The sequence below is a fragment of the Chaetodon trifascialis genome, chromosome 5 (genome assembly GCF_039877785.1).
Source record: "Chaetodon trifascialis isolate fChaTrf1 chromosome 5, fChaTrf1.hap1, whole genome shotgun sequence".
Lineage (NCBI taxonomy): Eukaryota > Metazoa > Chordata > Actinopteri > Chaetodontiformes > Chaetodontidae > Chaetodon > Chaetodon trifascialis.
The window spans coordinates 16,568,397-16,584,221 of NC_092060.1; the positions used below are offsets into that span (position 1 = coordinate 16,568,397).

Genomic DNA, 15,825 nt, shown 5'->3' on the forward strand with positions numbered 1-15,825 from the left:
TACTCAAATTTAACTCGATGGAAACCACCGACTTTTCAAGTCCCATCATGTTAAACTCAGTAAAAACATTTCTGCAGTATCTAAAAGGTGGCGCTGTTTTGTGACTAAAATTCCAGTCCACGAACGCCATGACAGTGAATCGTTGTCATCAGGGCACATAGTCAAACAACCGGACAGCTCCGTGGTGCTGAAAATCCCCACAGAAAGCACGCTCGCCATTTGCGGCGCGGAAATGTCCTTGGGAGTAAAATTCAGTGAAAATATTTGAGAGCAAAGCCGATAAAGCAACATTTATATGGCTGGAAATGCGCATTATATCGTTTGAACGGCGGTGATCGCACAGAACAATGACGCTCTTTATAACAATGCAGTCTAGCAAAAGGTACGTGCTGCTCCTTTTTCTTCTGTCTTTCGTTCGTAACATATCGACGTCAGTGACTCATTATTCCATCCCCGAGGAAATGAAAGAAGGATCAGTTGTGGCAAATCTTGCTTCGGATCTCAGTCTGGACGTTAAATCACTGAATCAGAGGAAGATGCGTCTTGACATCATTGCGAATAAGAAATATCTGGACGTGAACAAAGACACTGGTGAACTGTACATTGTTGAGAAGATTGATAGAGAACATCTTTGCCCGTCAAAGTCGTCTGCATCTTGTTACCTTAAACTGGAGGTCATACTAGAAAACCCGTTACGAATTTTTAATATAGAAGTAGAAATTTTGGACATGAACGACAACGCCCCACAGTTTCGACGAGACGCCATTCATTTAGACATATCTGAAGCGACGCCGAAAGGAGAGAGATTCTCTCTCAGCAATGCGGTTGATCCGGATGTTGGAAGCAATTCAGTGAAAACGTATCATCTGAGTGAAAGTGGACATTTTAATATTGAAGTTCAGACTGGAAGAGATGGGTCGAAATTTGCCGAATTAATCTTAACAAAGACTTTAGACCGAGAGCAGCAGGCTGTTCATAATTTAATACTGACAGCTGTAGATGGAGGCACACCTGCTCGATCTGGTACTGCAAGTGTTATTGTTCATGTTTCGGACACTAATGATAACGCTCCTGCATTTGACAAAGCGAGTTATGATATAAAAATAATGGAAAATTCTCCCATTGGAAGCCTCGTTGTTCATCTGAATGCGACAGACTTAGATGAGGGCTCCAATTCTGATATAACTTACTCATACAGTTTATATACGTCAGAGAAAACACAAGAAACTTTTCATCTGAATCCTTCCACTGGTGAAATTACTGTGAAAGGAATGTTGAATTATGAGGATTTCAAGATTTATGATATGGAAGTTATAGCAACTGATAAAGGAGCCAATAGTTTATCAGGACAATGTACTATAAAGATTGTAGTTGAAGACATGAATGACAACCATCCAGAAATATCCATTAAATCATTTCAGAGTCCAGTGGATGAAAACATTGAATTAGACACAGTGATAGCTGTAGTTAGTGTCAGTGACAAAGACTCAGGGGACAACGGAGTGGTTGATCTTCATATTCCAGATAATATGCCTTTCAAACTGAGGGAATCCTCTGATAACTATTATGAATTAGTGGTGTCAGAGCCGTTAGACCGTGAGAAGGTTCCAGAATATGACATCACTTTCACTGTTACAGACAGAGGTTCTCCTCCTTTATCTGACAATGAAACGATGACGTTAGAGCTGCTGGATGTGAATGACAATGTTCCACAGTTCCCTCAGTCATTTTATACCATACGTGTGATGGAGAATAACGCTCCTGGGGCCTTGCTGAGTTCCCTCACTGCGTTTGACCCTGACCTCCATGAGAACCAGTATCTAGTTTATTTCATCCTGGAGAAGGAGATAGCCAACACGTCCATGTCCATGCTGTTCTCCATCAATCCAGAGAACGGTAATCTTTACGCGTTGAAAACTTTCGACTATGAGATTGAGAAGGAGTTTCTTTTCCACATCGAGGCCAGAGACTCTGGCTCTCCTCCGCTCAGCAGTAACGTGACGGTCCACATCATCATAGTGGACCAGAACGACAACGCTCCGGTGATTGTCTCTCCGTGGCGCGCGCACGGCTCGGTGGTGGAGGAAAAGATCCCCAGATCCACCGATAAAGGCTCCCTGGTTGCCAAGGTGATAGCCTTAGACACAGACTCTGTGCACAACTCTCGGATTACCTACCAGTTTCTCCAGGTGACTGACGCCACCTTGTTCAGTCTGGACCAATACAACGGAGAGATCCGGACTATGAGGATGTTCAGCTACAGAGATCCGCGCCACCAGAGACTGGTTGTTGTTGCCAAGGACAACGGGCAGCCTGCTCTCTCTGCCACAGTCACCATCAAGCTGTCCACTGTGGAGACTGCCGTGAAGGCCTACTCTGACATGACCGAGGTGCCTCTGGAGTACGACATCTTCTCTGACCTCAACCTGTATTTGGTCATCGGTTTGGGCTCGGTGTCATTTCTCCTGCTGATCACCATATTGGTCACCATCGTGCTGAAGTGTCAGAAACCCAAACCCAGCAAAGCGGCTCCTCCCTGCAGGAACAGTGTGATGAGTGAGAGGAACTCCACCATCGCAGATTCCACTCTGGTGTCCAACGATGCCTACTGGTACAGTCTGTTTCTAGCGGAGACCAGGAAAGGAAAGCTGGTGGTGAGACAGCCTGTGCCAAAGGGCTCCAGATACATCGTGTCCAGTCTACCAAGAGGCACAGGACTGACTGACACGAGTGACTCTGCAGCTTCCACTCTGCAGGTAGGAGTCCAATGTGTCCTTGCTTTTGAATTTATGTTTTTGAATTTTGAGATTACAAATCTTTTTCGGTCTAATCAGTCATCCAAGGAATTTCTGAAAAAAATAAATAAAAAAATAAAATAAATAAATAAATAAAATCATTTAATACCCACTTTTAATCCATAAAAATGCATTTTAATATGTTCCATATCAAGCATATTGTTTCAAAATACAAAAGGTGGCGCTGTTCTCTTAATAAAAATACTGCCAATGAACGCCATAACAGCAAATCGTTGTCATTAGGGCAGACTGAACAAACCGGATAACTCCGTCGTGCTGAAACGCTGCGCCAAGAACGAGATCGCCAAACGGCCAATGTATCCTCCGGATTAAAAATCAAATCATGCGCTTGAAATCAGGGTTGTAATTACAAAACGAATATGTACATGATATTGGCAGAACTACTGTGATCCCACACACAACAATGGGGCTCTCTGTAACAATGCAGTCTTGCAAAAGGTACGTGCTGCTCCTTTTTCTTCTGTCTTTCGTTCGTAACATATCGACGTCAGTGACTCATTATTCCATCCCCGAGGAAATGAAAGAAGGATCAGTTGTGGCAAATCTTGCTTCGGATCTCAGTCTGGATGTTAAAGCACTAAATGAGAGGAAGATGCGTCTTGACATCATTGCGAATAAGAAATATCTGGACGTGAACAAAGAGACTGGTGAACTGTATATTGTTGAGAAGATTGATAGAGAATACATTTGCAACACAAAGTCTTCAGCGTCTTGCTACCTCAGACTTGAGGTAATACTAGAAAACCCATTACGAATTTTTAATATAGAGGTAGAAATTTTGGATATGAACGACAACGCCCCACAGTTTCGACGAGACGCCATTCATTTAGACATATCTGAAGCGACGCCGAAAGGAGAGAGATTCTCTCTCAGCAATGCGGTTGATCCGGATGTTGGAAGCAATTCAGTGAAAACGTATCACCTGAGTGAAAGTGAACATTTTAATATTGAAGTTCAGACTGGAAGAGAAGGTTCAAAATTTGCTGATTTGATCTTAACAAAGACTTTAGACCGAGAGCAGCAGGCTGTTCATAATTTAATACTGACAGCTGTAGACGGAGGCACACCTGCTCGATCTGGCACTGCAAGTGTTATTGTTCATGTTTTGGACACAAATGATAACGCTCCTGCATTTGACAAAGCGAGTTATGATATAAAAATAATGGAAAATTCTCCCATTGGAAGCCTCGTTGTTCATCTGAATGCGACAGACTTAGATGAGGGCTCCAATTCTGATATAACTTACTCATACAGTTTATATACGTCAGAGAAAACACAAGAAACTTTTCATCTGAATCCTTCCACTGGTGAAATTACTGTGAAAGGAATGTTGAATTATGAGGATTTCAGGATTTATGATATGGAAGTTATAGCAACTGATAAAGGAGCCAATAGTTTATCAGGACAATGTACTATAAAGATTGTAGTTGAAGACATGAATGACAACCATCCAGAAATATCCATTAAATCATTTCAGAATCCAGTGGATGAAAACATTGAATTAGACACAGTGATAGCTGTAGTTAGTGTCAGTGACAAAGACTCAGGGGACAACGGAGTGGTTGATCTTCATATTGCAGATAATATGCCTTTCAAACTGAGGGAATCCTCTGATAACTATTATGAATTAGTGGTGTCAGAGCCGTTAGACCGTGAGAAGGTTCCAGAATATGACATCACTTTCACTGTTACAGACAGAGGTTCTCCTCCTTTATCTGACAATGAAACGATGACGTTAGAGCTGCTGGATGTGAATGACAATGTTCCACAGTTCCCTCAGTCATTTTATACCATACGTGTGATGGAGAATAACGCTCCTGGGGCCTTGCTGAGTTCCCTCACTGCGTTTGACCCTGACCTCCATGAGAACCAGTATCTAGTTTATTTCATCCTGGAGAAGGAGATAGCCAACACGTCCATGTCCATGCTGTTCTCCATCAATCCAGAGAACGGTAATCTTTACGCGCTGAAAACTTTTGACTATGAGATCGAGAAGGAGTTTCTTTTCCACATCGAGGCCAGAGACTCTGGCTCTCCTCCGCTCAGCAGTAACGTGACGGTCCACATCATCATAGTGGACCAGAACGACAACGCTCCGGTGATTGTCTCTCCGTGGCGCGCGCACGGCTCGGTGGTGGAGGAAAAGATCCCCAGATCCACCGATAAAGGCTCCCTGGTTGCCAAGGTGATAGCCTTAGACACAGACTCTGTGCACAACTCTCGGATTACCTACCAGTTTCTCCAGGTGACTGACGCCACCTTGTTCAGTCTGGACCAATACAACGGAGAGATCCGCACTATGAGGATGTTCAGTTACAGAGATCCGCGCCACCAGAGACTGGTTGTTGTTGCCAAGGACAACGGGCAGCCTGCTCTCTCTGCCACAGTCACCATCAAGCTGTCCACAGTGGAGACTGCCGTGAAGACCTACTCTGACATGACCGAGGTGCCTCTGGAGTACGACATCTTCTCTGACCTCAACCTGTATTTGGTCATCGGTCTGGGCTCGGTGTCATTTCTCCTGCTGATCACCATATTGGTCACCATCGTGCTGAAGTGTCAGAAACCCAAACCCAGCAAAGCGGCTCCTCCCTGCAGGAACAGTGTGATGAGTGAGAGGAACTCCACCATCGCAGATTCCACTCTGGTGTCCAACGATGCCTACTGGTACAGTCTGTTTCTAGCGGAGACCAGGAAAGGAAAGCTGGTGGTGAGACAGCCTGTGCCAAAGGGCTCCAGATACATCGTGTCCAGTCTACCAAGAGGCACAGGACTGACTGACACGAGTGACTCTGCAGCTTCCACTCTGCAGGTGAGAATCTAATGTGCACATTCGTTATAATATTTGTTATAAATCACTGTTGAGGGGCATTTTGTTTTACATTGTCGTTTTTACATTATTCAGCTACAATAGCAAAACCGAGAAAGAGTAAACAAACAAACAAACAAACAAACAAACAAACAAACCATCTGATTCTTCCTGAAAGCTGTACTCAAATGAAACTCGATGTTATACAAATCAACGATTTTTCAAGTCCCATCATGTTAAACTCAGTAAAAACATTTCTGCAGTATCTAAAAGGTGGCGCTGTTTTGTGACTAAAATTCCAGTCCACGAACGCCATGACAGTGAATCGTTGTCATCAGGGCACAGAGTCAAACAACCGGACAGCTCCGTGGTGCTGAAAATCCCCACAGAAAGCACGCTCGCCATTTGCGGCGCGGAAATGTCCTTGGGAGTAAAATTCAGTGAAAATATTTGAGAGCAAAGCCGATAAAGCAACATTTATATGGCTGGAAATGCGCATTATATCGTTTGAACGGCGGTGATCGCACAGAACAATGACGCTCTCTGTAACAATGCAGTCTAGCAAAAGGTACGTGCTGCTCGTTTTTCTTCTGTCTTTCGTTCGTAACATATCGACGTCAGTGACTCATTATTCCATACCCGAGGAAATGAAAGAAGGATCAGTTGTGGCAAATCTTGCTTCGGATCTCAGCTTGGATGTTAAAACACTGAATCAGAGGAAGATGCGTCTTGACATCATTGCGAATAAGAAATATCTGGACGTGAACAAAGACACTGGTGAACTGTATATCGTTGAGAAGATTGACAGAGAATATCTCTGTACAAAAACGCTGACATTGTGCTATTTGAAGATGGAAGTCATACTAGAAAATCCAGTACGAATATTTAATATAGAAGTCGAAATTTTGGATATGAACGACAACGCCCCACAGTTTCGACGAGACGTCATTCATTTAGACATATCTGAAGCGACGCCGAAAGGAGAGAGATTCTCTCTCAGCAATGCGGTTGATCCGGATGTTGGAAGCAATTCAGTGAAAACGTATCATCTGAGTGAAAGTGAACATTTTAATATTGAAGTTCAGACTGGAAGAGATGGGTCGAAATTTGCCGAATTAATTTTAACAAAGACTTTAGACCGAGAGCAGCAGGCTGTTCATAATTTAATACTGACAGCTGTAGATGGAGGCACACCTGCTCGATCTGGTACTGCAAGTGTTATTGTTCGTGTTTTGGACACTAATGATAACGCTCCTGCATTTGACAAAGCGAGTTATAACATAAAAATAATGGAAAATTCTCCCATTGGAAGCCTCGTTGTTCATCTGAATGCGACAGACTTAGATGAGGGCTCCAATTCTGATATAACTTACTCATACAGTTTATATACGTCAGAGAAAACACAAGAAACTTTTCATCTGAATCCTTCCACTGGTGAAATTACTGTGAAAGGAATGTTGAATTATGAGGATTTCAAGATTTATGATATGGAAGTTATAGCAACTGATAAAGGAGCCAATAGTTTATCAGGACAATGTACTATAAAGATTGTAGTTGAAGACATGAATGACAACCATCCAGAAATATCCATTAAATCATTTCAGAGTCCAGTGGATGAAAACATTGAATTAGACACAGTGATAGCTGTAGTTAGTGTCAGTGACAAAGACTCAGGGGACAACGGAGTGGTTGATCTTCATATTGCAGATAATATGCCTTTCAAACTGAGGGAATCCTCTGATAACTATTATGAATTAGTGGTGTCAGAGCCGTTAGACCGTGAGAAGGTTCCAGAATATGACATCACTTTCACTGTTACAGACAGAGGTTCTCCTCCTTTATCTGACAATGAAACGATGACGTTAGAGCTGCTGGATGTGAATGACAATGTTCCACAGTTCCCTCAGTCATTTTATACCATACGTGTGATGGAGAATAACGCTCCTGGGGCCTTGCTGAGTTCCCTCACTGCGTTTGACCCTGACCTCCATGAGAACCAGTATCTAGTTTATTTCATCCTGGAGAAGGAGATAGCCAACACGTCCATGTCCATGCTGTTCTCCATCAATCCAGAGAACGGTAATCTTTACGCACTGAAAACTTTTGACTATGAGATCGAGAAGGAGTTTCTTTTCCACATCGAGGCCAGAGACTCTGGCTCTCCTCCGCTCAGCAGTAACGTGACGGTCCACATCATCATAGTGGACCAGAACGACAACGCTCCGGTGATTGTCTCTCCGTGGCGCGCGCACGGCTCGGTGGTGGAGGAAAAGATCCCCAGATCCACCGATAAAGGCTCCCTGGTTGCCAAGGTGATAGCCTTAGACACAGACTCTGTGCACAACTCTCGGATTACCTACCAGTTTCTCCAGGTGACTGACGCCACCTTGTTCAGTCTGGACCAATACAACGGAGAGATCCGGACTATGAGGATGTTCAGCTACAGAGATCCGCGCCACCAGAGACTGGTAGTTGTTGCCAAGGACAACGGGCAGCCTGCTCTCTCTGCCACAGTCACCATCAAGCTGTCCACAGTGGAGACTGCCGTGAAAGCCTACTCTGACATGACCGAGGTGCCTCTGGAGTACGACATCTTCTCTGACCTCAACCTGTATTTGGTCATCGGTCTGGGCTCGGTGTCATTTCTGCTGCTGATCACCATATTGGTCACCATCGTGCTGAAGTGTCAGAAACCCAAACCCAGCAAAGCGGCTCCTCCCTGCAGGAACAGTGTGATGAGTGAGAGGAACTCCACCATCGCAGATTCCACTCTGGTGTCCAACGATGCCTACTGGTACAGTCTGTTTCTAGCAGAGACCAGGAAAGGAAAGCTGGTGGTGAGACAGCCTGTGCCAAAGGGCTCCAGATACATCGTGTCCAGTCTACCAAGAGGCACAGGGCTGACTGACACGAGTGACTCTGCAGCTTCCACTCTGCAGGTATGACCTTCGTTGAAATCGCTCATTCCTTTCTATAGTTCATTATGACTTTATTTGCCAATTTCCTATGTGTATTATATGAGAATATAATTTTAAAATGTTGATGAAAAGGAAAAAGAACATAATTCATTTTCGCAATATCTGCAGCCACTACACATCCTGATCTCAAGTTTAAACTCTAAAACCTGGTTGCTTTGTCAGTTCACTTAAAATTTAATGTTTTGCAATGTACAGAGAGTGTCGCTGTTCACTCCAAAAACAAAATCGGAACCCACGTCCGCCATGAAAAGACATCATTGTAAAACCTGCAGCGCTGAACACAGCGAGATATCACCGTGGTCCTGACAATCATTTTAACGTAATATAGACGAATTCGTTGATTTTCCACTCAAAATATTTACGGATTTAAAATTTGACTCATACGGTTTGATGGATATCTTAACAGCAAAGCTGTGCAACATACGGTGAACAGAAGAACAATTATGCGGTCCGTTGAAACAGCGCAGTCACGGAAAGGGTATGTGGCGATTTTTCTCCTCTTTTCTTTTGTTCTTCATGCAACTGCCTCGGTGACTCATTACTCCATACCGGAGGAAATGAAAGAAGGATCAGTTGTGGCAAACCTTGCTGCCGATCTCAGCTTGGATGTTAAAACACTGAATCAGAGGAAGATGCGTCTTGATCTCATCGCCAACAAAAAATATTTGGATGTGAACAAAGACACTGGTGAACTGTATGTCGTAGAGAAAATCGACAGGGAATATCTTTGTACAAAAACGCTGACATTGTGCTACTTGAAAATGGAAGTAATACTTGAAAATCCTTTACGAATATTTAACATAGAGCTTGAAATTCTTGATATTAATGACAACGCCCCGCAGTTTCGAAGAGACGCCATACATTTGGATATATCCGAGTCAACGCCTGCTGGGGACAGATTCTCATTAAGCAACGCTGTTGATCCGGATGTTGGAGGCAATTCGGTGAAAACGTATCATCTAAGTGAAAACGAACACTTCACTATTGAAATTCAGACAGGAAGAGATGGGTCAAAGTTTGCCGATTTGATTCTGAAGAAGACTCTAGATCGAGAGCAGCAGGCTGTTCATAATTTAATGCTCACAGCTGTCGATGGAGGCACACCTGCTCGATCTGGTACGGTTAGCATAATTGTTCATGTTTCGGATACGAATGATAACGCTCCTGCATTTGACAAAGCGAATTATAATATAAAAATAATGGAAAATTCTCCCATTGGAAGCCTCGTTGTTCATCTGAATGCGACAGACTTAGATGAGGGCTCCAATTCTGATATAACTTACTCATACAGTTTATATACGTCAGAGAAAACACAAGAAACATTTCATCTGAATCCTTCCACTGGTGAAATTACTGTGAAAGGAATGTTAAATTATGAGGATTTCAAGATTTATGATATGGAAGTTATAGCAACTGATAAAGGAGCCAATAGTTTATCAGGACAATGTACTATAAAGATTATAGTTGAAGACATGAATGACAACCATCCAGAAATATCTATTAAATCATTTCAGAGTCCAGTGGATGAAAACATTGAATTAGACACAGTGATAGCTGTAGTTAGTGTCAGTGACAAAGACTCAGGGGACAACGGAGTGGTTGATCTTCATATTCCAGATAATATGCCTTTCAAACTGAGGGAATCCTCTGATAACTATTATGAATTAGTGGTGTCAGAGCCGTTAGACCGTGAGAAGGTTCCAGAATATGACATCACTTTCACTGTTACAGACAGAGGTTCTCCTCCTTTATCTGACAATGAAACGATGACGTTAGAGCTGCTGGATGTGAATGACAATGTTCCACAGTTCCCTCAGTCATTTTATACCATACGTGTGATGGAGAATAACGCTCCTGGGGCCTTGCTAAGTTCCCTCACTGCGTTTGACCCTGACCTCCATGAGAACCAGTATCTAGTTTATTTCATCCTGGAGAAGGAGATAGCCAACACGTCCATGTCCATGCTGTTCTCCATCAATCCAGAGAACGGTAATCTTTACGCACTGAAAACTTTTGACTATGAGATCGAGAAGGAGTTTCTTTTCCACATCGAGGCCAGAGACTCTGGCTCTCCTCCGCTCAGCAGTAACGTGACGGTCCACATCATCATAGTGGACCAGAACGACAACGCTCCGGTGATTGTCTCTCCGTGGCGCGCGCACGGCTCGGTGGTGGAGGAAAAGATCCCCAGATCCACCGATAAAGGCTCCCTGGTTGCCAAGGTGATAGCCTTAGACACAGACTCTGTGCACAACTCTCGGATTACCTACCAGTTTCTCCAGGTGACTGACGCCACCTTGTTCAGTCTGGACCAATACAACGGAGAGATCCGCACTATGAGGATGTTCAGTTACAGAGATCCGCGCCACCAGAGACTGGTTGTTGTTGCCAAGGACAACGGGCAGCCTGCTCTGTCTGCCACAGTCACCATCAAGCTGTCCACAGTGGAGACTGCCGTGAAGGCCTACTCTGACATGACCGAGGTGCCTCTGGAGTACGACATCTTCTCTGACCTCAACCTGTATTTGGTCATCGGTCTGGGCTCGGTGTCATTTCTGCTGCTGATCACCATATTGGTCACCATCGTGCTGAAGTGTCAGAAACCCAAACCCAGCAAAGCGGCTCCTCCCTGCAGGAACAGTGTGATGAGTGAGAGGAACTCCACCATCGCAGATTCCACTCTGGTGTCCAACGATGCCTACTGGTACAGTCTGTTTCTAGCGGAGACCAGGAAAGGAAAGCTGGTGGTGAGACAGCCTGTGCCAAAGGGCTCCAGATACATCGTGTCCAGTCTACCAAGAGGCACAGGACTGACTGACACGAGTGACTCTGCAGCTTCCACTCTGCAGGTAAACTGACTAATTTTCAATTAAATACATCACATTTGCTTTATTTCATTTTCCTCCCGTTTCCAGATATTGTCAGTTTACTAAAAAGACACATGAATTGCTATTTGGCCATTTGGTAAACCTGTAACAACAAACATGTTCCAAGTCTGCAGTCCCAAAAAGTCTTGGTACAGAATACACAGGAGTAAACAGGATTTTTAATGTTGCCTTCAGATATTCTAAATCTGGGGTTCCAATCTGTTCTTCTTTGGGGAACCCTTTTCCATCACTGAGTAAACTGGCGACCCCAGACGAAGTGACACATTTCATGGATATTTCAAATGAAGTTCAGTTCATTACAATAACAGGAGTGAACAACTGAAAAACTATACAATTCATCTAACTAGTGAACATAATAGCTGCAAAGGGTTTGTTTGAAACGAGCGATTGGACGAATTTTTGAGATCATTTCCTGTGAATGTTTATTCAGAGATGCGTTTTCTTGATACTTTTACCTCTTGTGTTTACATTATGTAATTTTATCGTTTTTAGCAATCTTTCATACCTAATAGACTTCCTATTTGACAAATCCAGTGTTTTCGTCACCCTGACACTTGGTTATTTTAACTGCTTACTTTTCTAATGCAGGACGAAGCTCTTCAGTACAGTGAAGGCTCTGTTGACACAGGTCTTCATCTCCTGATTGTTTTTTTAAAAGTTTATATTGCAAACGATAGACTAAATTTTAAAATAACAATTTCATTTATTTTTCTCCATTGAAATGAATCAAATGCTGAGATTTAGGCAGAATATATTTAAACAAAAAGAAAGAAAAAAAGAAAACAGTTTTCTTACACCCCTTCATATCAAGAATATACTCCGACCCCCCTCGTCAAGCTTTGGTAACCCTGAGTTGGGGTGACGACCCCTACTTTGGGAACCATTTTTCTAAATTAATTCGACGTTGTTTTGACCTCCATGAAAAGCTGCGGTGGTGCACATGCGTGTTTGCTTGCACTCAAGCGTCGCTGTTCCCCAAATAAACACCCTTATCTGTGACTTCGTAGGCGCCATGACAGTGTCTCATACGCAGACATACCGGACGGCCAGAAAAGCAGAGTGGACAGCTCCTGGTGCTGAACTGGATTTAATTGGTTTATTCCGCGGTCATTTGCTTTAATACCCTTTTTCTTAAATGATAAACATCTTCAAAGTACATTACTTTTACCTTTTTCTGCGCTGCAACTGAACTGAGTCACTGGAAAAAAGGAACATTAATCAGCGGTGTGACAATGAACGACCATAACAGTGGAAATTCTTGGAGGTATGTGTCCGCGCTTTTGTTGACTGGCGCGTTTATTAACACGGTTATTGCCATTACTCATTATTCTGTTCCAGAAGAACTGGAGGAGGGATCGGTTGTCGCCAATTTAGCTTCCGATTTAGGTTTAGACGTCAAGACTCTGAGTCGGCGGAAGATGCGTTTAGACAATATATCCGGCAAAAGATATGTGGATGTGAACAAAGAAACAGGGGAGCTTTACATCGTTGAGAGGATAGACAGAGAGTACCTCTGTGCAATGAAGACACCGACATGTTACCTCAAAATGGAGGCTATTGTGGAGAGCCCGCAAAGAATATTTTACATCGAAATTGAAATAACGGACATCAATGACAACGCTCCTCACTTTCGACGAGACACCATAAACTTGGACATTATGGAATCAACCCCAGCTGGGGAGAGATTCTCTGTGAACAACGCTGTTGACCCAGATCTGGGATCAAATTCAGTCAAAACGTACCTGCTGAGCGAAAGCGAGCACTTTGACATAGAAATTCAAACTGGAAGAGATGGATCCAAATTTGCTGATTTAATATTAAAGACGGGTTTGGACCGAGAAAAGCAAGCAGTCCACAATTTGATACTGACTGCTGTGGATGGCGGAGCCCCCACTCGCACTGGCACAGCCAGTATCATCGTTCGTGTGCTAGATACGAATGACAACGCCCCAACTTTCGAAAAAGATAACTACACGGTTAATATTATGGAAAATTCTCCTGTTGGAAGTCTTGTCATTAAGTTGAATGCGACAGATTTAGACGACGGGACAAATGCAGAGATCGAGTATACATATAGTCTGTACACATCAGAAAAAACACAAGGAACATTTAACTTGAATCCATCCACTGGAGAAATAACTGTGAAGGGAATGTTAAATTATGAAGATATTCGAAATTATGAAATGGAAATAATAGCTATGGATAAAGGAATCAACAGTTTATCAGGACAATGCAAAATAAAAATTTCAGTAACAGATATGAATGACAACCATCCAGAAATATCTATTAAATCATTTCAGAGTCCCATCAAAGAAAATGAGCCAATGGACACAGTGATAGCTGTAGTTAGTGTCAGTGACAAAGACTCAGGGGACAACGGAGTGGTTGATCTTCATATTCCAGATAATATGCCTTTCAAACTGAGGGAATCCTCTGATAACTATTATGAATTAGTGGTGTCAGAGCCGTTAGACCGTGAGAAGGTTCCAGAATATGACATCACTTTCACTGTTACAGACAGAGGTTCTCCTCCTTTATCTGACAATGAAACGATGACGTTAGAGCTGCTGGATGTGAATGACAATGTTCCACAGTTCCCTCAGTCATTTTATACCATACGTGTGATGGAGAATAACGCTCCTGGGGCCTTGCTGAGTTCCCTCACTGCGTTTGACCCTGACCTCCATGAGAACCAGTATCTAGTTTATTTCATCCTGGAGAAGGAGATAGCCAACACGTCCATGTCCATGCTGTTCTCCATCAATCCAGAGAACGGTAATCTTTACGCACTGAAAACTTTTGACTATGAGATCGAGAAGGAGTTTCTTTTCCACATCGAGGCCAGAGACTCTGGCTCTCCTCCGCTCAGCAGTAACGTGACGGTCCACATCATCATAGTGGACCAGAACGACAACGCTCCGGTGATTGTCTCTCCGTGGCGCGCGCACGGCTCGGTGGTGGAGGAAAAGATCCCCAGATCCACCGATAAAGGCTCCCTGGTTGCCAAGGTGATAGCCTTAGACACAGACTCTGTGCACAACTCTCGGATTACCTACCAGTTTCTCCAGGTGACTGACGCCACCTTGTTCAGTCTGGACCAATACAACGGAGAGATCCGGACTATGAGGATGTTCAGCTACAGAGATCCGCGCCACCAGAGACTGGTTGTTGTTGCCAAGGACAACGGGCAGCCTGCTCTGTCTGCCACAGTCACCATCAAGCTGTCCACAATGGAGACTGCCGTGAAGGCCTACTCTGACATGACCGAGGTGCCTCTGGAGTACGACATCTTCTCTGACCTCAACCTGTATTTGGTCATCGGTCTGGGCTCGGTGTCATTTCTGCTGCTGATCACCATATTGGTCACCATCGTGCTGAAGTGTCAGAAACCCAAACCCAGCAAAGCGGCTCCTCCCTGCAGGAACAGTGTGATGAGTGAGAGGAACTCCACCATCGCAGATTCCACTCTGGTGTCCAACGATGCCTACTGGTACAGTCTGTTTCTAGCGGAGACCAGGAAAGGAAAGCTGGTGGTGAGACAGCCTGTGCCAAAGGGCTCCAGATACATCGTGTCCAGTCTACCAAGAGGCACAGGACTGACTGACACGAGTGACTCTGCAGCTTCCACTCTGCAGGTATGGGAAAACCTCAATTAAATTTGTGATTTGCACAAATGTTCTGAGAGCATTTCCATCAAATACAGTGGGAAATAACTGTGCGAATCATTACAGTTTATCACAGTTATTGTTTTGTCTTTGCAGTTTTGACTATTCCAACTTTTATGCTTAACAACAAATGTATATCTGCATTCCCACAGGTATTTAAACTGTTAGAAGTGACTATGTTTTAGTGCTGTGCAATTGAGTACCAAAGCACATAGACAGTCTTCATACTGGTTGTAATCAAAGCTGACATCAAGTTATCATTTACAATTCCAGAAGATCCTTTAATTTTTAATATAGAATAAAACACTGGATATTTGCAATCTTTGCCACTTTCATAAATCAGTTTTCTCACACATGGCACTTCACTACTCCTTAAATTCGATACTGTAAGAAGCAATCGTGTACTACTTGAGGCAAAATCAGTTCAACAACAAAAATATCCTCTGACGAAAATTAGAAAATCACTCAAAATAGAGACTAAACACGCGTGCAAACTAATTCATTTTAACTACACTGGCTTGGTTTTACGCACAGAAATCGGTGCGTAAAAGTCTCACACGACAAGGGCAGCGACATCCTGTATTTGGACTGATGCAATATTATGTGGCATGTATGTAATTAAAATACAACAAAAGTAATAGCAGATGTGAATACTTGTGAAAACAAAAC

At 43.4% G+C, this 15,825-nt stretch overlaps 5 protein-coding genes across 5 annotated transcripts; all 5 read left to right on the forward strand.

Annotated features, from left to right (window-relative positions):
- Positions 1 to 347: 347 nt before the first annotated feature.
- LOC139330944 (protocadherin alpha-C2-like) lies at positions 348 to 3,128 on the forward strand. Its single transcript, XM_070962178.1, has 2 exons — positions 348 to 2,756; positions 3,039 to 3,128. Exons 1-2 carry the CDS (start codon positions 348 to 350, stop codon positions 3,126 to 3,128), a joined length of 2,499 nt encoding a protein of 832 aa, XP_070818279.1.
- On the forward strand, positions 2,752 to 5,640 carry LOC139331577 (protocadherin alpha-C2-like). Its single transcript, XM_070963117.1, has one exon. The coding sequence runs from the start codon at positions 3,220 to 3,222 to the stop codon at positions 5,638 to 5,640; it is 2,421 nt and encodes an 806-aa protein (XP_070819218.1). The 5' UTR covers positions 2,752 to 3,219.
- A 518-nt stretch (positions 5,641 to 6,158) lies between these two features.
- On the forward strand, positions 6,159 to 8,570 carry LOC139331582 (protocadherin alpha-C2-like). Its single transcript, XM_070963123.1, has one exon. It carries the CDS (start codon positions 6,159 to 6,161, stop codon positions 8,568 to 8,570), a length of 2,412 nt encoding a protein of 803 aa, XP_070819224.1.
- A 476-nt stretch (positions 8,571 to 9,046) lies between these two features.
- Positions 9,047 to 11,461, forward strand: LOC139330945 (protocadherin alpha-C2-like). The gene has a single exon (XM_070962179.1). It carries the CDS (start codon positions 9,047 to 9,049, stop codon positions 11,459 to 11,461), a length of 2,415 nt encoding a protein of 804 aa, XP_070818280.1.
- An 813-nt stretch (positions 11,462 to 12,274) lies between these two features.
- LOC139331574 (protocadherin alpha-C2-like) lies at positions 12,275 to 15,823 on the forward strand. Its single transcript, XM_070963114.1, has one exon. It carries the CDS (start codon positions 12,724 to 12,726, stop codon positions 15,145 to 15,147), a length of 2,424 nt encoding a protein of 807 aa, XP_070819215.1. The 5' UTR covers positions 12,275 to 12,723; the 3' UTR covers positions 15,148 to 15,823.
- The last annotated feature ends 2 nt before the right edge of the window (positions 15,824 to 15,825 follow it).

Coding starts and splice junctions, on each gene's coding strand:
- LOC139330944 (XM_070962178.1), top strand. CDS start 348: ATGACGCTCTTTATAACAATGCAGTCTAGCAAAAGGTACGTGCTGCTC. Junction 2,757..3,038: donor CTGCAGCTTCCACTCTGCAG/GTAGGAGTCCAA, acceptor CGTTGTCATTAG/GGCAGACTGAACAAACCGGA.
- LOC139331574 (XM_070963114.1), top strand. CDS start 12,724: ATGAACGACCATAACAGTGGAAATTCTTGGAGGTATGTGTCCGCGCTT.
- LOC139331582 (XM_070963123.1), top strand. CDS start 6,159: ATGACGCTCTCTGTAACAATGCAGTCTAGCAAAAGGTACGTGCTGCTC.
- LOC139330945 (XM_070962179.1), top strand. CDS start 9,047: ATGCGGTCCGTTGAAACAGCGCAGTCACGGAAAGGGTATGTGGCGATT.
- LOC139331577 (XM_070963117.1), top strand. CDS start 3,220: ATGGGGCTCTCTGTAACAATGCAGTCTTGCAAAAGGTACGTGCTGCTC.